This window comes from Festucalex cinctus, chromosome 2 (assembly GCF_051991245.1).
Source record: "Festucalex cinctus isolate MCC-2025b chromosome 2, RoL_Fcin_1.0, whole genome shotgun sequence".
NCBI lineage: Eukaryota > Metazoa > Chordata > Actinopteri > Syngnathiformes > Syngnathidae > Festucalex > Festucalex cinctus.
The window spans coordinates 78,689-104,101 of NC_135412.1; the positions used below are offsets into that span (position 1 = coordinate 78,689).

Genomic DNA, 25,413 nt, shown 5'->3' on the forward strand with positions numbered 1-25,413 from the left:
TTAAACATTTTAATGTTCCAACCTTCATAAAGTTTATAAAATAGGTACTTTAAAAAACAAAAAAACACGAAACAGAGGCCGCAAAAAGTGAACCGCGTTCCAGCGAGGGAACGCTGTAGACTGGAGGTGTTCATATCACGATGGCCACTAGAGGTCCAATACGGTAAAGGACCTCTTGCAGGGGGGACACTTCGAATGTATGCGAAACAAGCACGCACACACACACACACTATTCCGCACTTGACGAAATAAATATTGTCTTTCGGCCTGAGGAATAAAATACATCTCTAAATGTAAATGACAGCTCAAGTTCAATCATTTTTTCATTCTCCGCAGCTTCCTGCTCACTGCTTCCTCCCTGTGGCCAAACTTGCTATCTGCAACAACAAACTTTTGCTTCTAAAATACAACAAAGCTTTTACTTCCCATTTAATAACTTTGATAAGTGATGATGAATGTGTTTGGAATGTGAGTCTGCTTACTTCACCGAAACTTCTCGTCTGCTCACTTTGAGGCTGATGTTTCTTTCAAAGAAAGAAAAGAACGCCAAAGAAAAAGCCAAATGTACTCAATTGATCCCTTCATTTTCACCGTCATGAACATCAAGCTGACACAACACGATGAATCGAGAAGTTTGGCGTAATATTCCAAATTGCAGGATCGTGACGTTTTCAAACTTCATTCCAAAATGAACAACAACATCCCATAATGACATGAAAGCATTTTTTTTTGTATTTTTTTTTGCAAATGTATATTGGAAATTACCCGGCCTTATTTCAAGGTAGGCTTAAGGCGGCCGATAGCGATATTGGCTCGCCTTTTGTTGACATTACTGTCAATAATTTCATGCTATTTTAAGGGAAAATGCTATATTGGGATATATTGGTCTTTCTTAGCAGTTATCAGTCAATGTTTTTGGGGAAATTTGATGTATCAAAAGTACGAGTGGTATTGGTACTTGATATTGGTGATGACTCGAAATTGAATGATCATACTGTTAGTGGTCTGAAAAAGATGTTAGCCAACATCCCCATAGAAATTTGGGATTTAAAAAAAAAAAAAATGTATATATATATATATATCTGGTTTGTTTTTGTATTTGTGGTTTAAATTCAGTTAGTTTTAATTCACTTTACAGCAAGTTTTTTTTTTTATATTTTGTCTAAAATGTTTACAATTTGATTTAGTTTGTGTTAATTTAGTATAAGTGTGATTTTTTTTTTAAATCTATTTGCCAAGTGCAAGAAGGAAAGTTACTAAATATTATGTAAGAAAGTAAAGAAATCTACAATTCTCCAACAACTATTTGACTTTCCTTCTAATGTGTAAATAATTATTGACAATAATAATCAATGTTGAAATGAGGCTGCAAGAAAAAGTGAAGCTTTGTCGTTACTTTACAGATGCTGTTTGTCAGTTTTGTTTTGATTTAATCCTCCAATGAATCTCCACTAAAAGGGAAGTCAACCCAAAAACTTTCTTGACAATAATATGTTGTAAGCACGCCACTCGTGTAAACGCACCATTTTGATTCATAATGCGCTTGTCGAACATGAACTAAGCAGCACAAACCACCTGTTTTTTTCTCCATCTCAGCGGGCGGCCATTTTGCCACTTGCCCCCGACTGAAAATAGTTGACATGACTAACATGTCTCACCTGTTTTCTGTGTTTGGTCATGTCAAGTTTGCAAGCTGAGCCACGATTGGTTGTTACCTGAGCGACCGTGATGTCATTTTCAGTCGACAGCAAGTAGCAAAATGGCCGCCTCCAGAGATGGATGTAAATGTGTGCATTTTGCTGATTCATTCTTGTTCCAAAAACACAATATTAATCAGAATACCGTGCTTAGACTCGAGAACATCTTGAAAAGGATATTTTTGGGTTGAGTTACATTTTTATATAAGGTCAGTTTACAATATGTTTATGTTTTGATAAAAGTAAACCTGAGTAACACGGACTAATTGTTCACCAGACGAGGCCAATTCAAAACCAGCACATACAGTACGTCCAAATATTTATTGTTCAGTTTTCTTACATGCGCCTGTCGAGCCCGTCGGAGCTCAGGACAACCGTCGACAATCATTTTCAAAGGCACACATAGCGAGTTGACTTCAAATGAAAAATAGACCTTGTCACCATAACAGCAGCGCACATTACTGCAACCACCCCACCAAATAAATTGTACGACATGAGACTTGTACGAACAAACACTTTTCATTTGAACATCACCGGGGTGACCCAAATTAGCCGCTCATGCGCATGCAAAGGAAGTGCAATGAAATGCAATCAGCCACAGACACGACGAATGGATACCTGAGTCAAGCAGCACTGTGACGCAGAGGGAACAAAACGAAGGTGAGAGAGGAAACTAAAAGACTTCGTATCGGTGCATTCATATTTGCAAGATAGGCACTTGTGGTAAAACTGCGCATTGATAAATAGTAAATGTTGCAGATGTGTTGAACTCAGCAACATGTTTGATTAAAAGTCCCGTTTGGGCCTCGAGCAAAGTCAAATTGAAAGTACAATCTCATGTATTAATTAAATTAAAACTTGTGGCAGTTTTTAGCTGTCAAACACATTTGAAATTCATCAACAATTGATTTTTCCATTTTCACATCGTTGTCAGAAATATTCAGAATGTCATGTTCAAAATACTGTATTATCATTTGCACCATCGTCAAGCCTTTTTCTCGTTACGTTTAGAATGGGTTATGCGGTTTTGCAATTAATATCATTATCAAAATTCATGTGCATACATCAAGAGCATTAATTATGCTTCAGGTCTTTTGTGTTTAGTTTGCTCATTCGGGCATGCAGTCGTTTGTTCATTAGGCGAGATTAAGGCTCATTTTTATTCAGGCTCATTTTATGATAGCCACATGGAGAAGGTCCAGGTATGCTAGTTTCAATACTATAATACGCATAATAATACTCTGTCTGCCTGTATTTTTGGAACAACAGAAACAACTTTTGATGCCATGTCTGCTAACGATTACGTTTGTTCTTTGAGTTGGCTTGTTTTGCTACATGAGTAATTCTTGACATCTACAAAAGCTCATACTTAATGATAATGCAGATTTCCGCTTAATGATGAAGAAGTCACGTCAGTATAACGTTGACATGATGTGAACTGACTTTTGGAACCGGAATTTGAAGCTACATGTAAGCATGACGAAAATTGTACAAATTGAGCTCATGCAAAACAGATTTTGTTTGTGCAGCACTTGAGATGGTGAAAACGCAAACATGTCAAACGCGGGATGAGAACATGCACAAGTGTCTTAAAGGGGACGTCAACCCCTCAAAAAAAACATTCTTGTATATGTTCTATGCAGTTAATATTGCATCTGTGGAATATGAGTTGAGCAGCAAAATCCAGCAGTTTTTATCAATATCAGAAGGCGGCCATTTTGCCACTTACCGTCAAGTGAAAATGACATCAGGAACAACTGTGATGTCATCTTTAGGTGACAGCAAGTGTCAAGTGTGCTGCAGAACTCATATTCCATAAATGTAATAATAATCAGAATGTCATGTTTAGACTAGTGAGGTCACATATAACATGTCAACAAATGTTAACGTTGACTTCCACTTGAAAGTAGCCAACAGGCAAGATAACGATAGTCAAGCACAGCACAGTTTTCTTTTCTTTTTTTTTGTCTCCATCCAAGCGCACACTGACGACACCGTGCAAGTGAGTTTCATGACTTCCGTACAACAAAAGAGACTTTTTGAGAACAAGCAGTTGGTGCTCATGCACATTGTTGTTGTCGTTTTTCCAAAGGCATGTCGCCAACTGCTGGCATGGCATGCGTATTACAGTGTGTTTGTCATTTTTGCAGGTCTGCGCAAACGGAAAGCATCCATCCAAGCTGACTCCGGTCAAAAGGCGGGTGGGAAGCACCCTGAACTGATTCCAAGTCATGCACAGGGCCCATATAAGTGACAGACAACCATTCAGCCCTGTTGAAACTTGAAAACAAAACAAAATACACGTCGTGTACATGTCCACATGTATGCGTGTCATTTGCAGCAGCGGTGTACAACACACGAATGAATTGTACAGGGCAAAATATTTTTGGGTGCGTGACAAGAGGTTGAGGAGGAGACAAGAAGAAGGCGAAGCGCTACCAATGGTAGCTGACAGTCATTTTGTTCTGCACGTTGTAGTGGGCAAGCGGTTGAATTCAACGTCTCACTGTGCATGTAAACGTGCTGACTCCGATACGTTTGGAGGGTACACGCACACACATCCAAAGGAGCTCACAACGCTGGCAGACTCCAGCGAGACGAGCGGCTGCGGCGGCGTCACACGCTGTTGGGGTTATAACAGAGCATGTTCAGCTGCAGGTTGTCATCCCAGTGCCTGAGGATGATGAAAAGCTGGTTGGCCGCCGCCTTGACCGACTCCACGTCTCGGCCTTCCGGGACGTCCTGACGGCTCAGCCACATGCTGGCCTTGGCGGCCACCAGCTCCCACTCGATGAAGTAGCTGGCCGAGCTGTGCTCCAGCCAGGCCAGCGCCACCGCCGTCGCCCACACCAGACTCTCCAGAGACTCTCCGCTTTCCGGAGCGGATCTGGCGGAGGGGAGAGGATCCTTCGGACGATCATCTTGGGCGCTTTCCGCGCGCCGGCCGCTGGACTGGGACGGGTGTCCGAGGCTGCTGCGGTGGCTGGCGAAGGGGGACGTCCACTTGAGCTTGTCCATGGGGACGTTGATGGCGTCACACAGGGCGGGCTCAAGCGGGAAAGCGCCGCATGCCAGCTGCAGCGAAACCTGTGGAATCGCAAATACGATGTGAACTTTGAAAAACTGTCAGGTTTTGCTTCTGCCGGGTTGGGATTGGTTTTTTGGGTGCCTTTGTCATGTATTCCTGGTTGCTTCCCTTGTCTCGTTATGTCTAGCCACGTCCACCTGGTTGTGCCTTCCCTTCTGTAGGAATAATTCTAAATAATAAGTTATCATACATTTGCTGCAACGAAGAATGTTTTGCTCTGTTAAGAAATGATTGCAAACTTGATCACACACGTACTCAGTAATCTTCCACTCACATACGCAACACGTAGACAAACAAGTACACTGTGCTCCAACTCTTCCTTGCATTTGCATTTTTAGGGTTGGAACACCCATGGAACTCGGGGCGTAAAATAGAAAGGGTGAGGAGAGGAATCTCCAGAGAGTGCGGGAGTGAACTGCGTCAGTCAGTTCCTCTCCTCGCGAGCCCTGAACTGAAGGCCTTCTCTCCTTTTTGTTGTTTAATGTTTAATCGATGTCCAACAGGTAATCCTGACACCTTCCCAGTGTGTGACCAATCAGTGCCCTCGGCCACTTGTTTTTTCCCCCAGGTGTGTCTCTTTAGGTCATTAGTGTCAAGTCACGTCCAGTTCCGTCTAGTCCAAGTCTAGGCTTTCCTGCCCACTGGTCAACAAACCACCTTACGTTGCTCATTTCCTGTCTGATTAGTCTCCTCAATTTGGGTCCGCATCTCTCATTCCACCGCGAAACCCTAAAAACATAGGCGGAGCGGGTCTCCAAAAATCGCAATACGAGACACTCCAATTTCACTGAAAATCCAAAAGTGTCCAGCAGTGTTTCTCCCCTCCTGATCCTCCAGCCTGTTTTCCATGTCATGTGTCCCGATTCCAACGCAAGTTGGGATCATTATCAAGCTGCTCCAGAGCCTGCTGATGAGCTGTCATTGGAATCAGCTGCGGTGGGACTTGAGCGACGTGGAAAACAGGCTGCAGGACCAGATTTGAGAAGCGCTGCTGTGCACGATAAGTACACAGAAGTCAGAGCTTACTCCTTGCACTTGTTTGGGAATTGATCTAAATGTACCAAAATTGTATTCAAAATGTTTAAGTCCATCCAGTCAAGTCTCATAATCTCTCTCATATTTGAGAGATTAGGTACCCACCAGAGGAATGTAGTCCTTGTTCTCGTTGTCGCTCTCACCCATGGAATCACCCGACTTGCTGTGGGATCGGCTCATAAACCCTTTGGCAGCCTTTGTCAGGAGACGAGTCCTGCTGAGCGCCAACCTGGCCAAGGAGACGCAGGCCTCAAGTCAAGTCAAGTTAAGTTAGGCGACTTTAAACTGGTGCCAATTCACACCAGAGGTGATCTTGAGACACTTTAAATACAGGAGCATGTCTAGAACCGCGATCCTCACACATTCAAGAAAACAAACTGAATCCAACATTAGCAAAGATGGACAAAGGAGAGTGAGTGAGTGAGAGAGTGAGTGAGAGAGAGAGTGGGGGGGGAGTGGTTACAGAATTATTGGGGGAAGGATGTGCATGACATGGCGCCAACTGCACACATTTCAACAATGCTTGACTCTCCAACCACCCACCTGGCAGAAAAAAGGCTCTCCACGGACTTCTGAGACTGGTCCGACGTCACTGATGGACTCCTTTGAGTCCCTAGGAGATGAAAATGGGAAGTGGAGGAAAAAAAACAATCACACTCTGAACAATTATCGCATACAGATTGTATTCGCCTTAAGTATTTGTATGTTTGTTTCACAGAAACATCCATCAATAGACACATACGGAAAACCGATACAAATAATGACAGCTAAAGTCAACCGGAGTTGAACAGAGATAGATAGATAGATAAATGGATGGATGTACACCGTGTCTCAATTTCATTCCAACTTTTAGGTGAAATACACACTTGGCAGAGGGCAGATTTGAACAAACTGTAAAATGAAACTTTCGGGACATCTGCAGATCAGAATACAGCAGAAGCTCTTTTCCCAAATCACCATCACGATATGCTAGTTTGTCATTTCTCTTCTCAGTTGTGTTTACAAACACTTTGTAATGCAACAACAACAATACTGACACGAGGTTTCAGCACGAACAAAGTTGCGTTTCTGTGTGTACCTTCTGTAAAGCTCCATTTTTCCCAGCTGGATGAAGACGGAGTGCTGCAGGGAGAAATGCCGTCTTCCACACCTGACACAAGAAACCCCACAAAATGTGACATGGATTTGTGTAGTAATTTTGATTTGGGCATTGGCATCAGTATAGAGCGTCCTCCAGTTGTTATTATACGATAGACATATCGCTGGCGTCGGGTCGAAAATCTCGTGCCTCCAATTTCGTCACTTTTCAGGAGACCCCAAAAATGACGTTTGTTCAACCATTAACATTCCATCATCAAAGAGAGCAAGCAATTTTCAACACTTTAGATTGGTCAATAATTTGTCAAATGACAAACACGCGTGTGGACTGACAAAAAGTATACTTTTTTTTGTTTTAAATGTGAAATTTGCCAAAATTGTGACTTATTTCAGCCTAACGGCCCAAGCATTTTTATTTGTGTATTTATTTTTCAGAATACTGTACATAAAAAAGCTGAACCAAATATGAATTATATGCATGAATAATTTCATTTCAGGGGTAGAGCTGAATGATGTGTAGCCGATTTGAGCAGAGGTGACCCACATCCGACAGCAGACGTTTAAGGCAACAAAAAAATACATTTTGTCAAAAGGCGACATTATTTGAAGAGGATGACTCATGTGTGACATGCAAATAAGCCTTATGACTACTTGAGATGAAAAGCAGCATACTGTTAGACAAGCCGTCTTCAGCTTCTTCCGACACGCCGCCAGACTGAGAGCGGCCCAGTCCGACGGAGTAAGCTCGACTCTTCCCGCTTCCTGAACTGGAGCGCGAGCTCCTTTTTAAACCATCGCCTGAAAGACAGCAAGAGGCCAGTTGCAGCTGGTCAACAGAAGGTCGCAAGCAACCTTGGAAGGGACAAAACTTCAGTGCTGGAAATAAAAATAAAAGCGCTCTCATGCCGATACGTTTAAACGGAGGTACGAGCGCCATTTCCTGTCCCTGTCTTGAGTCCTCCTGCCTTTGACGGGAAATTGTGCCATCCAATATGGCCACTACACAGACATAGACAAGGACGCATCTCCAAACAAAAAATATGCGACGTCTCCACGTCACGACCAAGCGCTGCTTATCAGAAACGAGCTCATGAGCGAATCATCTGTGATAAAAGTGCAGCTCCACTTTCCGTTTGACTTTGACATGATAGTGCTTCAGCCATTACCTGAAAGTGGCTCTTTTCCTGTGGGACGTTGTCCAACCTAGCTCCCAAATCATCTGTTGGGGGTGGTTACTTTGTTTATTAGCCCCAGCGTTTACATAATAGAGCGGAGGTGCACAACACCTCACTCACAGACGCACTTTCACAGGTAAGAAGGAAGAAAAAGATCAAACTGACAACGACGGCGACACGAGTCGCTAAACTCACCGACGCTGATGTAGTCAACGCAAGTCTGCAGATACTCGTTTGTGTCCAGGTCGACGGGAACAAACAAAGTGTATTTGCTCAGGATGTTGCACGCTTTGCTGGTATGAATGGCGTAAATGTGGTACTTCCTGCCAGAGCCTGTGAAGTCGCACAGGAATATGGGTGGATTTTCACAAGCATATTTGAACATGCGTCATCTAAATGTCCAAAATGGCGTCAGTCATCGACAGAACTGGGTCTGACCGTGCTCGATGTCGCATTCCCGCTCTGCCATGTGTTCAAAGTCGTGTATGACGGAGCGCGCCGCCAGGTGGTGGAAGGTCTCGTTCCACAGTTCCTCGTGAACTTTCTCCTCGCGTTCCCGCCCCTTCAGGAAGGGCTCGACGTCGAAGAGCACTTCCCACTGCGCAGCCTTCCCGCAGAGTAGTCCCGATACGACGGCCTTGCACGCCCCTCGCTGGCGGCCCGACGAGCTCACGTCTGCGCTGCGGTTCTCTTGCGGCGTTTCAGCTCGACACAGCTGGTGGCCGTATCCTTCTGCAACGGCGGAGAATGAGTCTTAAAGCGCTACATGAAGATAATCTGACCTGTTTGAAGCCGATTCCCCAAATTCAACCAAAGTCAGCAAAGGTCTGATTATGTGAAAGTTGTGCTAAGAGGGATTTGACCCTTCCCAGTCGGCTCACAATGAGAAGCTCACTTTGCACTACAGTCATCCGGTGTCATGGTTTGGGTTGGGTTTTGGTTTTTTGCTTTTGTCAGGGTTCTAGTTTTGAACGGGTTCTGTTTGAGTTTGTCATCATGTTCCTTTTAAGTTTCTCTTATGATCTCTTACCTTCTGCTTTCCTTGTGTATCTCATCAAGCATCCTCCTGCCCACCTGTGATTGGCTGACTTCTTCGTGTGTCAACCAATCAGCACCCTCTGCCACGTGTCTTGCCCAGCTGTGTCTCGTTGTATCAATTAGTGTGTGTGTATTTAGTCTCTTGTCTCCCGTCTGTCTGTGTTGATTCATTGTGGTTTTCCTCCCGACATGCTGTGCTACGTTTGTGTTTGTTTTGTTTTTTAATTCAAGTTCCTTTTTTTTTTTTTTTTTTTAACTTCACCTCGGCCTCCTTGTCCTGCTTCTCTGCATTTGGGCCCACAAGCACACCTTAAATACGGCATCCAGGTCCAATATCGTTTATCCTCATTCTGGTCGCAGGTGAGCTGTAGGCTGGTTGTCAGCCATTCACACCCACATTCACACCTTAGGACAAAATCTTCAATGAACCATAAGCTTGGTTTGAAATAGTCGAAGAAGCCGGAGCACCCAAAAGGAGAAAGAATTGTTATTTCATTCTTAAAAACTATTTGCATATGTGACATCCGCATTTTAACAAACAAATTTCCCACCATCTGCAAATTATGACTGACCGGGCCAATGTTGAACTTGGATCATCTGCTCTATTATGCGTGTATGAAAGCCCCGGTGGCGAGACATGAGCGCCACAGTGATGCATTCAGGAGCAGCATGGAAATGCATGTTCCAACTTGTTCAAAATGAATTTACTGTGTTTTAACGGTTGTAAAAGTGTGTGGTGTGTATGGAATGTCAATTAGATGGGAAATATATTCAGCATTACAAATGGCTGATTTGTTTCCTTTTTCTGCGCTTTTCTGACCTGTTGTGTTGTTGTCTCATTCACACGCTAAAACACAAACTTTAATCCTAAATTAGGTTTAGTTACATCACAGTTTACTTTTGAAAATCCACAGAAAGGCTTTTTTTTTTTTTTTTTTTTTTAGTTTGGGCAACAAGGGGTAAAGAGTATCTAACCCTGCCCATCCCTGAAGAACATTCTTGCAAATAAGCTGAATGCATTCACAGGCAGCGCCAAACTCTAAACGGACATTACCCGTATCTCCCACGCTTCCTGAAGATGGACTGTCTGTGGACCATCTCGAGCCGTCCTCTGCAGCGGCGTGTCGGAGCGGCGCCGACGTGGGCATTTCCGAGCCCGCCTGCCCCGACGGCTGATGCGGGAGCGGATGGGCAACGCCTGCCGAATGCTCTTTGGAAGACGCAGCGCACAGACTCGCCAGTTGAGGCTGAAAACAAGAATGACCACAAACGGATTTCCACGTTTCCAGGCAGCACGGTAATGTCGGACAATGAAAGGTTTGAACAAATTTCCGGCGTCCAAGTGCTGGCTTACTCAAATAATTATGTTAAGAGCGCCACACCTGGTAGTCTCTCTTCCACTGGGCCTCGTGCTCGGGGCTGGCGGTTCCAATCAGTTCCTGGACTTTGGCTCGCCTGAGAGGATTCTTTGGCAAGACGGAGCTGGGATCACTCGACGTATACTTTTTAGTTGGAAAGTGCTCGTTTATCTGGTCGGTGCTGTACGCTCGTCTCCTTGCTGATGTGTGACCCTCCAATGCTGACGAGAAATCATTCACCACAAGCGTCTTGACGGACATCCGGAACCAGGAAGTGAGCTCAGTGAGGTTCTTACCACCGTCATGTTCCTTAGCGACTGAGTCCCGCTTGGAGTCCTGGAGATCCTCGCCGGGTGTTGCCTGATCATCGGAGCTCTTCAGCAGGTCCTCCTCTTGGGAGTGATAAAAGACGGAGCTGCCAGAGCCCACCGAGCGCATCATGCTGTATCGTCGTCTTTTGTCCTGTTGATCAGGACACGTCAGACGAGTGTGTTGTTGTTGTTGTTGTTTGACTGGTTCTACACATCCCAAAGACTGCGTGAATTTCGATCGAATCCTCAGAAGTCAAACACAATCTGTTCATCAAACCAATAACCAATTAAGGCATAGGTGTCAAACTGCAGTCCTCGATGGCCCCAGTCCTGCAGGTTTTGGAGGTTTCCCACTTTCAACATAGCTGATTCATATTGAAGCTCATCGGCAAGTTCTGCTGGAGCCTGATAATTATCCTGATCATTGAATCAGGTGCGTTGGAGTAGAGAAACCTCGAAAACTTGACACGTGAATTAGGGTCATCATTAATCAACATATTAGGCACACCTCTCATTGTGGCGCAGTGCATATTTTAGCATACTAGCATTAGAATATAGCTAAGTTCCATCATTATTCACACATCTGTTTAGAACTGTGGGGAAATCAGCTGGTTTGCAACATGGTCCTGGTCTTGTATGCTCTGCTGCCACCTGCTGGCCGTTTTTGTAATTACTACCATCGCTTCAACCGTTCTCTGCATCAAAGCCTTCTGTATACTGTAGCATAAAACACATAAATACGTCTTTGGGACATTTCAAACAAGGTATTTCTCTGTTTTTGGGAGCAAATGAGTGATCCATTTGATTTAGATTTATTTGAGTTTGGTATTTGAATGTCGAACTTCAGGATATGTTTTACCGCCACCATTTCCATGGGGGTGTAAAGCAAAACATCAGACTCACAGATTTGGGGTTGGCGTGATATCTCGTGGCATCGCAAACCACGGCGTACCCGATGAGACTGTCCCCGGGATAGAGAAAAGTGTTGCCCACTGGTGAAAGAAGGACCTCCTTGGTCTCAGGAAAGAGCCAATCGATGGAAATGTCACTGAGGACCGGACACATGGTCTTCTTCAGAGACTTTATCATCTGCAAAGACGGTAACATCGTTGGAGGGCAGGGAATGACTTTAGAAAATAAGTTGGTACCTTTCCCCCGGTTCGAGCAGCCTGAGTTGGCATCAAAAACTCAAACCATTTTGGAGGCACGCTACAACCACAAATGGCATCATTCTTGTGGAATTTATGAATAGAGGAGCTTGCTTATGACCCCCACATGCAACGTCTCCTTTGGATCTTCTGCTGGATCCAAAGTAATTGGCAAAAAGGACGTACCCTTGGTTGGAGCCGCTCGCCTTCGGTGAGGAACTCTGCCGTTCCTCTGGACACAGCTGCCAGTTCATGCACCATCCTTCTGCAAGCATTCTGCCCGATGCCAAACGTAAAGCATCTGTGCAAACAAAACTTGGGCATGGGTGCTGAGAGGTGCTTATTGAGAGCAAATCGAAAGAAAGCTAAGTCGGTGTGTTCTGGTCAGGCTACGTTACAATCTTAGCTTTTCCATACGTGACTTGACATTCTTTCAGAAACAATCCAATATTCTGTCAGATTCTGAAAGGGCTAAGCAGTAGGAAATGGATGGATGGATGGATGGATGGATGGATATCAATCTACAGGAGATGAGCTAAAAACAAACCCAAGAAAGCAGAAATGCCACAAGTTGGACAGAGAGCGTGACCGAATGCCTGAAGTGGCTTCTGCGTTCATGACCATTTGGGGCAGTCGCTTCATAACAAATGGCAGTTACAGTCGGCCTCGTCCATTTTCCATAGTGACTCCGGAGAAGGATTTGGAGACTCGCAGCCCCTTAAGAAAGCAAGATGATTTCCCACCTTGCCTTTGACATCTTATTAGTCGCAGTGCAATTTCAGTTGCACGTTCACAAATTGCATTTTGATGGGATGAAAGCAGAATTAAAAAGTAGCCGTTCCAATTCAAGCCGGACAATCCGTCAAACGGGATCATGTGTCGGAAACACACGTACCTGATGTCGCGTGCGTGACTGCGCACCAGCTCGATGACTTTGCCTGTGTTGCTCACCGCCCCATCGGTCAGCAGAAAAAGCAAACGGGGGTGTCCGGGAAACATTGGCTGTCTCAGAATCCATTTGAGGGGTGCCAGGATGTTCGTCGCTCCCATGTCGGCTCGGATCTTCCCAATGTACTCGCAAGCCAAGGCTAATGCTTCCTGATCATGTTGAAGGAAAAGCACAACAGCAACGTTCATTGTCCCACTGGGGGAAAACTTCATTGACACTAACAAGCGGCATCGTAAACGAGAGCTTCTCGTTACTGCCTCACAGCCGGAAGCGATTGGGAAGTCTGCATACGGGCTGAATTTGGCTCTTGGACTTCGCTGTAGGTATACTCAGATTTCCTCCAAAGGCAACAAAAGTCAATCCTGTGTTGTTATATATCGGTTACCCTCTCAATCCATGGTTGGAATAATAATCATAATATTTCATATTTCAAAAATGTGTGTATTATTTACTTCTGTTTTCTTCCTGCCCAGAGGTGATAAGGTTATTTCAAACTAACTGGAAAAACTTCAACCGAAAATTGAGAAAACATTTTTGTATATATTATAATTACAAGTGACATTGTCAGTTAATATCATACATGAGCTTTCTGGGGTTCATTTTGAATGTGTTTATTTCCGTATGACCATAAAGAAGAAGTTAAGGTCAAACAGTCATTTGAGAATTTTTGGTTACTTTTGCATCATTACACTCAACTTTTTTTGTTTTACTTTGAACTCAACAAATACTCCATATATTAAAACAACTTCATAAGTTTGGCAATGTGTCGTTATTTTGGTTTTGTCATGTCTGACAGTTGCGTGCACTGCAAATGATGTTCGCAGTCAGACAGGAAATACAAAGGATTTTTTTGCATTTTTTTTTTTTACCACCTGAAGCAGTGCTACCCGCTACAGCACCGTCACTGTCAGATGTTACAATTCAGACTAAATGAAGAGCGAATCCCGTCGAAAACAAATCCTGCCACAAACTTCCCCTCCACGCTTCATAATGAAGAATTGAAAATCACAACTGCAGTCATTTATTATAACGCAAAAGACATGTGCCAGAAAGCAAAAAGGGATTCAAGGCGATGACTTGTTAACAACTCGCTGGGCGTGTATTGGAATTGGAAAGCTTGAATGCTTTTGCTTGTCAGATTTGGGATTTTTAGATGCATATTTAATTTGTCTGACACGGTCGTACAATGTTCCATGGCATGTTCAAAGTAAACCTAAATAAATAAATATTCAAGTTCAAAATGACACGATCTTCCAGACTTATTGAAGGGTAACGGGGAACTTTTAAGATTGAAAATAATAAATAATGATTTTTGTTTTATATCGTGATATGGACTGATGTGGAAAAATGATGGCGATAGGATAAAAAACAGAAGACGACTTGTGGACCACTGTGCCAAATAAGCTCATTGCAAGGTCATGTGCGAAATCTATCCAGCGAGTTCTACAAATGAGGACCAAGCAACGACACGAGCTCTCATACTCGATTGAGAAGCAGACAAAAATGATGATGTGCATCCCCAACCATATTCCATGTCGCTCCATCTGTCTGCTACCTGTTTGTCCACTGGCAACACACAAGTTACGATCACTGAAAACACGACAGAGGCTACCAAGAGAAAAATAAAAACAAGTCAAATCTGATTCTTGTCCATCTTATTTCTCCTGACACCCACTTTGCAGCTCCTGAGTAATATGTCGGCTTTTGTTTCAGTCCAGTAACAATCTGAAAAAGCTCCCCATTGCCCTCATCACTGATGATGACTGATCTGAAATATGAAGCTGGGCTGAGATTGTAAAAGCTACAAAAAAGATCGATGAAAGAGTCCTGCAGTGGAGATAAATCGACGTTGACTTCAAGTCTTTACTTTCACTTGGTATTTGGCTTTAAGAAAAAAATTTTTTTTTTTTAAAATAGCAACAGGCTGGCACTTTATTTTCCCCCATTATGTGCTGGACCTCAAATAGTGCCCAATGCTTCAAAAATGGTATCTTCTTCCATATTTACTTATTCATGTATTTATTGTTTTTACAATTTTGTGAGTAGGTTTGAAGTTGATGGTTGAAGAGTTTGAATTTACCAACACCCCAACGAGGCAGATCATTTCATCGATTATTGACATGACTGACTAAAAATCCAGTACAGTATTTTATACTTGTGTACTTTTGTTCAGAAGAAAGAAGAAAGTGCTTTACACTGAGCTACACTCCGCTTGCTCCGTTTACAGTAGCGCCATTATTGTTTGCACATTCTGATGGACTCATTTCACCAATCAAACAGATGCAGGAAGTCACATGATCACTCACAGTCTCTCTGTGGCACCACACAGAAGCAAAGTTTTCAAAGTGACTCATTTACGTGAGATACGGCAGAAACAACAGAGAAAACAACGCACAACACGCCGGGTCAAAAAGGCATTATGTATATGTTTATACAAAAAGTACAAAAAGGGAAGAGTCATGTGTCTACATAAAAACATCCAAAATGTACTCAACAAGAACTCCACTTCAAACTTGAGGAAACACATTGCTAGTGTTTGGCTAATGTCTGCCTGGTGGGTGAAAAAAAAAAAAAAAAAAAAAAAAAAAAAAAAAGCTGATATAAGACTATTTTCTTGTGGCTGTGTTTTTGTTGTTGTTTTTTTTGACATACAGCTCACAACCCTGCCGAATTTGAATAAATAACCCAAATAAATGTTTAACATTTGGCTTCAGAGTCATGAACAATCAAGTCATCTCTCTGCTTTCAAACACTGTCCGCATGTCCACTGAACGCACTGAAAGCACACAACGCTCACGTGCACCGTACGAGAATAAAAGTCAATTGTAGAAATTTAAGAGACAAAAGCTGTGAAGAAAACTAACCCAAAAAATGACAATATCACATGCAAAATTTTTCAAGTTTTCAATTGTACCTCTTCGTAGTTCCGACTGCTGGGAAAGAGAGACTTGAAGGTGGAGCCAAAGCTTATTAAGTTGAAGAGGCAGCCGGGTACGAGACTCTTGAGAATCAGCACCATTGCATCCTGGGAAACATCAAATGTGCGAGCGTGATGAAAAGGCTCAGCTTACCTTTGTCGAGTGATCAATTTTGATAATATAACTCAGACTTGAAATGTCCTAATTTGGACAGCATATATTGATCCTGCCGCGACGCTTGTGAGGAATAAGCGGTCAAGAAAAAGGATGGCTGGATGGCTCGACGAATTCCAGGGAGCGACGTACCTTCACACGCTTGATGCTGACGCCGCGGTCAAGGAGGAAGATGAACTCTCCGTGCAGCTTCCTGAGGCCGCAGCCGACGGGCTTGAGGTCGGGACAGAAGTTGAGCATGACCACAGGGTTGTGGAGGATGTCCTTGTGCAGGCGCCTGTGGATGGCCTCCACCTACGGAACGCACATTTCAGTGATGAGTGACGACCTCAAATGGCAGTTGTGGACCTTCCATGGAAACAAAATGTGATGGTAAAGCCTGTTGTGCTGAGATGTGGAAGCGCAAATGACCGCACGAGTGAAAAGTGTGAAGAACAATCTTGAAAAACATTGGCAAGTTGTTTGTTTTTACTGTAAATGTTCAATTGTACCCATTGTGGGACAAATATAGGTTAAAGGCTATTTTAACTTCAGAATATGCTGCTCATGTGAATGAATCGTTGAAGCGCATACGCTGACAATTTGCGTGCTTGACGTTCACAAGAGCAACTTCCAAACGTTTTCGCTCATTTACGCCGGTGCTGCGGTCAAGCCTTTTTTTTGTGTGCGTCAGACGCGCTTGCCTTCCTCTCATTGCTGGAGTCCTTCTTGGTGGCCTTGATGAAGTCGCTGCGGCCGTGCACAAACTCATCGTACTCCTCCTGCGTCATGTCGCCGCTCTCCATGAGCACCTGTGGCACGTGAGGTTCTGCAGGAAATCACATTGGGCCAAGTCAGAAGAGTTTGAATGCTTCCGATACAGGTTGGAAAACTACAAGTTCAGGTTTGCTGTGTATGAGGTACAAAGCGATCCATCTGATTGTTGGATCTTCGTTCACGAGTTTTTTCCGAGTTCCAAGTTGTCCAGCTTTCCACAATCAAATATTAGCACGCGCGCCGTCCCCCTTCCAAAAGACAAACAACTTGTAGATGAGTGCGCGTCTATCAGCTGTTTACAGGTGCAGTGATACAAACGAACAGAAAAATAGCGCCGGCAGTAATGGAGTCTGACTTTTTTTGAGGGCGAAGTTTTGTGATGCAAATGTATCACTCTTTTGAGCGCAAATTGTTTTCAGAAGAAAAAGGCTTTATTGACGTGACCCCAGCCAACTTGCCGGACTATTTTGCTCTCGAGCAAAACCGGACCAGAAGTCGTGTCACAGAACGCTGATCGCTGGAGGTGAGGATGAAATTGAGATTCACCTCAAAAAAATCTGAACTATCTCTTTAAGTAGCAAAATCCAGCAGTTTTTTTTATCGATATCAGAGGGCGGCCATTTTGCCACTTACTGTCGAGTGAAAATGACATCCAAGTTGCTCAGGTAACAACCAATCACAGCTCATCTTCAGAAAACAGATGAGTGTGATTGGTCATTGCCCTGAGCAACTGTGATGTCATCTTCAGTCGACAGCAAGTGGCCAATTGGCCACCCCTGAGATTGATCAAAAAGGTTGAATTTTGCTGCATAATTCATATCATTCACTCATTCATCAGAATGTCATGTTTATAGACTAGTGAGGTCACATGTAACATATTATTGTCAAGAAATGTTTTTACGTTGACTTCCCCTTTAAGCCCAATTCAGTGCAAATTGGGCAAAACTCACCTATTCATTCAAATAGAAAATGTTTCTCATACCGTATTAAGTTATTGCTTTGGCGCCATCTGGTGGCATCTTAGTGCCAAGCAACAATGTTGAACTGAGGGGAGGAGCATCATTTAGGCGGGCCATAGCTTTGTCTAATCGGAAAAAAACAACTGCTTAGCCTCCATCTTGTGGCATCGGCAGGCAATTGCAAAGCTTTTTATGTGCCTATTAACTGCTCTCAGATCTTTGTTTTGTTTTGGCTCAGTCCTCATCCCCTGCAAATATTCTGTGAGTAATAAAAATGAAATCTTTCCTCAGTCAGAAAAAGCTGTCACTAATTCTGCCAAAAGTGTCATGAAGTGTAAAAAGAAAAAGAAAACAACTTCATCTGATGCTGCTGCAACTGTTAGCTGCCTATAATTACATTTTTAGTGGTGAAGAAAAGAAATTGGAATAAACATGTTGTTAGTGACATGCTTGTTTGTTTGACTTAAGAGGACAAAAAGTAATATTGAGTTTTGTTTTTGTTTCTTTTTAATTACCAACATTGGAATTCTAACTCAAGCTCAGTTAAATCATCAAATATCTCCTTCCCCTCACTGGAAGAATCAATTATTCGTCTCCCTATCGATCTAAAGCGGCACCGCCGGTGGTGGTCTATGGTTTTGTCTGCCAGCAAAGCCTTCATGAGCCGATAGTCGGTTGTTACCTGTGGGGGACAAGCGGCCCACGGACGGGTACTTGACAACAAGAAGACACTATGGGAGCGAACAACAACAAAGACCCGGAAGGTCTCACCCACACAGATGGACTCAATACAAAGACTTTGTGGCGGCGCTCATGCGTTCAACACGAAGCACACAAACGCATCATTCGTGGCCTGGAGGCGAGTTGAGTGTGACCTTGCAGACGCACCGCTGGGGTAGATGAGGATCTTAACAGGACAGTCGTACGTGTATTTGTCCGCCAGGGTGACGACCACACTGGTGGCCGAGCGGGCCAAAGGGTCGGCGTCGGCTCGGATGGCGTGAGACGGGCTCTCCACACCTGCACAAATACCAACAGTCGTTTGCTTTTTGCTTTCACCTTTACCTGTAGCTTGAACATAAACGTGACATCATGCCACAGAGTCAGTCTAGTTGTGACTGCCATCGGGGGAGTTTTCTTCTTTTTTTTATATAGATATTTTTGCGTGCAAATTCCTAGCATGCTCAGTGCACGGAATCGCAAACGTGGAACCCGGATTTTTGCTCAACTTCTGACCTGCGAGGAGGTAGGGGGCTCGTATTTCCAGCTGGAAGTTAAATTGGTAGTCCATGGAGTTGATGGCCTCGTCCTCCAGCAGAGCAGACAAACAAAAGTGAGCTGAGGCGGGAGCACGATCGTGCGGACTGGAGCCAGAGCCGCACTGATGTTTATCCCTCCTAAAAGGAAGCGAATATTGAACATGTTTAACCATCATGACCACACGGGCCAATTTACGACTCAATTGCCAGTTCAAGTACACAAACGCATAACATGATGAGAACATTTGTTCTTTTCCACTTCAAGCTGTCTGTGTGTTTCTTACATTCTGGAGACGTTTGGGGATAAGCCCTGCTCCTCGTTGATGCTCCTTTGTACGCGAGGTGTGCACACGGGCGGCGTGCTCACACCGATGCCCCCGCTGGGCAGAGTTGACAGCTCGCAGGAGGTACTGACCAGAATTTGGACTGTCTCCAACGGAGGAATGACACCCAGGTTTACCACAAGCACCGTCCTCTCCAAATCTTCATCCAGAAGAAAATGTCCTGGAAGACCAACTGCATGAGTTCTCTTCAACATATCGAACTCTATTTTCGTCGACAGCGCAAATGTTGGTGTATCCTGACTTTCAAATCGCCACCTTTGCCAATTTACACTTGGAATTGGTTATGACTGAAGTCGATTGTGGCCGCTCCCCACAGCAGCGCAGACCTCCTTTTTACAGCCAGTCTGTGAAATGACCAACATTGGGTCTAACCCGCCTCCTGACAGACTTACGCAAGGCCAAGTGCAGGATCCGCGCTGGTCACGAAAATACGGTCCTGCGTTTCCCAACATTTATTGGGCCGAGGCACTTATTTGACATCAGCACTGTTCACTATTCAGCATCAAGTAAAAACGTCCAAAACGCACATATGAAATCTGAAATAATGATGATCTCCATTCAATTGACCCACAAATTGACTTGCACGGCGTGAATTGGACAACATACAAATCTGAAATATGGCTTCTGTTTGTATGAATTGTAACTGGTTTATCGTACCTTATAGCAACAATGAAGCGCATTTAATTGCACTGAATGTCATATCATATCATATCATATCATATCATATCATATCATATCATATGTCACTCCAATAGATGGAATTGATCATTTTCAGGCCACAGACATTCGACTGATCGGGAATCACTGGTGTTGCATTACATGAACAAATGTTTTGGGACACCCAAAAAAATATTCAATCTGGACCTTTTGTTAATTCTTGGTGTGGTTTATTTGGTTTATTTATTTAGCACAATTTAAAAACAATGCAAGGAGGGAATAAAGCGGAAATGGCTTGTACAAGATTCCACTCCATACTCAGAGTTATACCAAATTAAAAAATAATAAAATAAAATTATAGACAATAAAATCTATAAAAATAAGTACAAAATAAATTGAATTGACAACAGAAAGAATAGAGAATAATAAGTTCATTCAGTATATAAAAAAACAAACAAAAAAACAATTTATGATTTCCTTGCAAATGGAGGGAAATGTAAAATAATTATTTGGGGAGAAGCATTTTCTGTTCCAGCAGGAGTCAGACTTGTTGCCCCAATGCAACAAGTAAGTTGAGTATATGCATATTGCATGAGTGGGGTGCAAATGTGCAAACACCACGACCGGAAAGATAAAAAAATCAGTTACTTAAAACGACCGACTGTAACATCTTATAGAAATGGTTTCCAAATGTATCAATTGTGTTTCCAAGGTGCGAGCTGATATACGCAAATATGTGCTCCATCATTACACAACATACTGTACATCAACTAGATTGTCCATTCCAACTAGTTTGCAATTGTAGCAATCCATTCCGAGCGATGTGCAGTGTCTTAAACAAAAGAAGCTTCCAGTAGTTAAGATAGAAAACTCACCGACACCACTAGGTGGCGCTCCATTCGGTGTGCTGCATGAATTACGGTAACAGTCATCAATCTTGGCTTTGTCCTTGATTTGCAGCGTGATAATCTGACTGGAGATCATCGCCTCAAAGCCCACAACGATGTTTTTTTCCTCCAGCGGATAAATGAAGATACCTGCGAGGCCACCCGGAGAAAATCGAAGAATTGGATCAGGTGATGATGCCTACCGAGAGGATTCATAAAATGACCTTACCTTCAATGGCATGATCCTCAATATTTTCATATGTCATGGAAGCGGTCATGGCCTGAGTGTAGCCCCTGACACAGGAAGTGATGTCAGAGACACTGAGCGGTAGAGCGCTACGATTCTCCTTGTTGATGAGTCCAGGCATTGCACTGCAATTAATTAAGAGTATTTACAGGTACAGGATAGAGAAAGATGCTCGTTACATGATGGTACAGATGACCAGAAGACACAGTGGAACCTCTGGAGTCGCACATAAATCCACTGTGCACCTCTGATTTATGGTTTGGAATTTATTTCCTCTGCGACCGGTCCAGGGTGTCCCTCGCCTACTGCGCAAAGCCAGCTGAGATGGGCTCCAGCACCCCCCGCGACCCTTGTGAGGAATAAGCGGTCAAGAAAATGGATGGATGGAATTTCTTTTCTCCCAATGAAAGTCATTTTAATGTTCCAGGCTCAAAAGAATCAACATGTTCTTGTAACTTCGGACAAGTGTAAAACCTCAATTCTTCTTGCATTATTTGTATGTAAGTTATGGCTCGACATTTCAACGAACTGATGCGTAACAGCACAGAGTCATTGAGACAAAATAGTTTGCATTACTTGCTTTCAAGCAGCAGAGGTCGGTCGGCTCAATGACATGTGTGGGCTAAAAACAGAATATAACATCAAGATCAACTCTTTCAAGAAGCCCGGCATTAATAAATGAGTTCAAAACATTTCCCATGAGTAATTTGAGTCACTTGTCTCAACGATAAAGTTAGAATGTAATCAGCAGTGGAAAGTGAGAATTCATGTCCTGCTTTGTCGTGATGTTGGGATAAGCTCCAGCTTGTCTTGGAGGACGAACGAACGAATGAATGACTTGCACCGACAAACCACACCAAGAAAGAAAAAAATGAAAGTGGTTCGACACTTGATGACGGCGTTCAACTTTTGACATTTTGGGTGACCAGTGAAATATTAAATCTAATAGGTCACATTCCAAATTGTACGGCTTGAGTGGCGTTCAAGTTCAGTGCTTAAACTGTAAATGTCAATTGAGTGTGTCAGGCTCGATGGGCTTTTATGGCTTTATTTACTCGAGGCTGGTAAGTAAAGGGCAGAGCAATAAATGCACTGAACATGGTAGCCTACAACCAGAGGATAAGCAACACTCGCTTTCATTTGAGGGAGCGACCAAATGATGTGCACAAAAGGCAGCATTCTCAATGATGGAAATGAATCCATCAAGTCCCACATGGCTCTCGCGCATGCCGCATCATTGCTCATGTTGCATCCTGCACCTGCAATCTCGCTTGTGCGCACAACAGAGCTCCATCACGGTGCTTGATGGGAACTTATGACGAAAGCCATTTCCATAGAGACGGCTCAGCTTGCGAGAACCGCCGGCTGACGGAAGACGACGGAAGACGACAACTCCCGCGTCGGCTATGCGTCTTCTCTGCAAGTGGAGAAACGACTGCAAATACATCACACAGCAATTACAGCTGTCTGTCACGTTTTCTACCTCTCGTGCGGTAAAGTGATCTGAACAAAATGAGTCGATGGGGTGTGCCAGGGCCATCAATGGATTGTAATGCTGCATATTGTTATGGTGTATTAAGGCTTCACACATTCACTATTCAACTGAATAAATTCACTCGAGAAACTTTCAATTCCGCTCCTGTGAAATGTCTTTCTTCCTCCCGCACCAGATCTTGACAAATCATTTGTTTCCTTTTTCGAATGTTGGAACTGTTGAAATGTTTAGCTCTTTTTTTTCTCCTGAAAATGGAGAAAGTTGCATACAGTAAGACGTACTGTAAAATTCATCTTAACAGATGCTATGCCTTCTTTGCTCTTTGTTCTATTTTATGGCATAACATCGACTCGAAATGGCCCCTGGCAGTCTGTGCATTATGCTTAAATGACTACCTTGCTAATCAAATGTGAGCATTCTTATCTTTGTGAAGACAGAAACATTGAATCTCATTAGATTGTGAGGTGGTCTAATATTGATGTGGCTTGTTGTGTGTTTGTCCATCTGCACAGGCAATGTAGCCGCTAGGATGAGTTCAAGCAGCATCATGACCAGAAAAGAACAACGTGCACAAAAACGTCATAGCAAATGTGTTTGTCTATGCCGTCCTCCTTTTCTGACTTTATGGTCTTGAGTGTTGTTGGTGTCTGTCCCAGCAGCAGCAGCATCACATGACTCACTCGCCTCGTCTTAGACACGCTCGCAAGATTTCATATCATCGTTCTCAACTCATTAGTGTCAAAGCAGCGCGCTGCTGCTGTGGCAACCACCTGTTAAAAGGCTGCTCGATGATGGCTGCAGTATCAAGACGTGCGACAGGCTGCCTTTATTCATCTCCCTGACCTTTTCTACCTGATTCTATGCAAAGGAGAGAGAGAGACTGCGCGTACTCGTTCATTCAAAGCCAAACGAGGCCAGCGTCGTCTTACCTTTCATCTGCGTCAACTGAGCCTGACTCGCAAGTCCACTTGGGATCAAAAAGATATCACGCTCTTCCGCTTGTGCGTTTAGAAAACTGCTGCTACAGGTGGTGACAGAAGCCAGCCAGCTCGCGAGAGAAAAGGAAGGCTGCTGCGGCACTTCACATCCGGCACAGCAACATGTGGTTCAAAACAAAGATTTGGCTGATGCTTCCTCCTCCTCCTCACTGTGCTGCTGTGAGAGAGAGAGAGAGAGGGAGAGAGAGAGAGAGAGAGAGGGAGGGAGGGAGAGAGAGAGAGAGAGAGAGAGAGAGAGAGAGAGAGAGAGAGAGAGAGGGAGGAGAGAGAGAGAGAGAGAGAGAGAGAGAGAGAGAGTGCGCAAGACACTCGTCCATTTTTCGCTCATGTTAATGAGAACGCTCATCTGTTACAATCCACTGGGAGGAGGGCGGGGGCGTTTGTTTTTTTCTTGGAGGTAAAGAGGACCGACCGACCTTCCACCATAAGGGCTGCAAGGCTCAGTGGAGTTTGTGGGTTCCATCCTCGGCCCTTGTGACCATGTTGAAGTGTCCTTGAATTTGCTGCAAGTGAACATGGCAGCAGCGGACCAAATGTGATTGTGAGGCTTTGTCAAGTGCTTTGTTTGGGTACCCTATTTTATTTGGTAGATAAAGTGCTAGGGGGCGGTCCTAAGCATGTCTTGGGTTGGACTCCACCTCATTGGTCGAGTGAGCAGCTCGGCGAACAAGGAAACCCAGACCTCCCTCTCCCCAACCACTTCAACCAGCTCCTCCGGCGGGATCCCACGGCAATGCAATATGAGCAATTTTAGTCATTTATTTATTTTAAATTTTGGCAGTTTTGGTCCTCCACACAGCACACCTGCGACGATTGTGAGGTTGAGGTTCAGAATCTCAGATAATGGACGGCTGGATAGATTGAATGATAAGTCACGATATAGTAGAGAGGAAAAGAAGGTATTGTCTTTGTTTTTTGTACGAAAAACACTTTTTTCATCCTTTTTTTCTGCAATTGAAATGTTAATTCTTTGCGTATACACTAACAGTCGGACCAGGAAGGAATCCGGGACTTAACCATAAACAAGGTGTCATAAAGCTGCAGAGTAACACAAGCGGTATTGAAGTAGATCCATCCTTGAAATTGTTGAAGTTAAGAAAACTGATTTGAAGTCTTTGGTCATGAAATCTCTGATGCTTCTTGTAGGCGCTAATTATAAAAAGAAAATACAGAAAAAGGGAACCTGTGGTCAGGTTCACGAAAGTCTAGGCCAGATGGGTAAAGCTTTGCACCCCATTATCAACTCTCAGGACCTCTCCGAGGAAGGTTTGAGCGTTTCAAATGTTGTGTGGGCGTTTGGCTGCCTCTGTGTTTTCTTATCACGTCGTTTGATCCATCTGTTTTCTTGCAAGGCTACCATGGCAATAAGAGTGTGTTTATACAATCATTTTGTAGTCGGCGTGTGTGTGTGCATCCACCCCCAAACTGAATTAACCTGCGGCCAATAAGAATCGGCAGCCGCAGCCACCCTCACACTGCCACACATACAAATAAATACACACTTGCTTTCCCTCTTGTGCACGCCACGTACCCACCTTTTTTTTTCTTTTCTTTTTTTTACCATTTTGCCTCTTCGGGGTCACGGGTCAGCTGGAGCCTATCCCAGCAGATCCCAATTCCAAAGCTCAATGCTGAGTGTCAAGCAGTGAGGCCTAATACGATCCAGCGTGGGATTGAAACCAAGACCTCCCACTCTCAGCGCAGACACTCCATCACGAGACCAGGGTTCGAATCTGGAGCCACAAAACTTTTGAACATTGTGATGAAGGAAACAGTGACATGACTGCAAACCAAAAAACACACACCGAATTAAAAACACAAA

General features: G+C 43.8%; 1 protein-coding gene across 4 annotated transcripts; it reads right to left on the reverse strand.

Annotated features, from left to right (window-relative positions):
• Positions 1–1,999: 1,999 nt before the first annotated feature.
• On the reverse strand, positions 2,000–23,774 carry vwa5b1 (von Willebrand factor A domain containing 5B1). 4 transcript variants are annotated; one of them, XM_077511829.1, is made up of 24 exons: positions 23,523–23,774; positions 21,675–21,720; positions 21,344–21,447; positions 21,081–21,223; positions 20,840–21,001; positions 19,248–19,467; positions 18,941–19,101; positions 18,593–18,724; positions 16,673–16,797; positions 16,122–16,283; positions 15,812–15,922; positions 12,844–13,046; positions 12,135–12,249; positions 11,704–11,889; positions 10,786–10,951; positions 10,514–10,710; positions 10,186–10,378; positions 8,532–8,825; positions 8,289–8,426; positions 7,591–7,716; positions 6,899–6,970; positions 6,364–6,433; positions 5,926–6,049; positions 2,000–4,784 (listed from the first exon to the last, which is right to left on the reverse strand). In XM_077511829.1, the coding sequence occupies exons 4-24, from the start codon at positions 21,217–21,219 to the stop codon at positions 4,314–4,316; spliced, it is 3,567 nt and encodes a 1,188-aa protein (XP_077367955.1). In that variant the 5' UTR covers positions 21,220–21,223; positions 21,344–21,447; positions 21,675–21,720; positions 23,523–23,774; the 3' UTR covers positions 2,000–4,313. The 4 variants fall into 4 exon arrangements, with proteins under 4 accessions (XP_077367955.1, XP_077367954.1, XP_077367953.1 ...); XM_077511828.1 differs by having other exon boundaries at positions 21,344–21,720; XM_077511827.1 differs by lacking the exons at positions 21,344–21,447; positions 21,675–21,720.
• Between the last annotated feature and the right edge of the window lie 1,639 nt (positions 23,775–25,413).

What these genes read in the sequence shown, in the direction of transcription:
- vwa5b1 (XM_077511827.1), bottom strand. Translation starts at nt 21,219, where the DNA reads ATGCCTGGACTCATCAACAAGGAGAATCGTAGCGCTCTACCGCTCAGT. An exon ending in GATCCTCATCTACCCCAGCG is followed by an intron (nt 16,798 to 18,592) that starts GTGCGTCTGCAA and finishes GATTTCCTGCAG; the next exon opens with AACCTCACGTGCCACAGGTG. An exon ending in AGTCACGCACGCGACATCAG is followed by an intron (nt 12,250 to 12,843) that starts GTACGTGTGTTT and finishes TTGTTTGCACAG; the next exon opens with ATGCTTTACGTTTGGCATCG.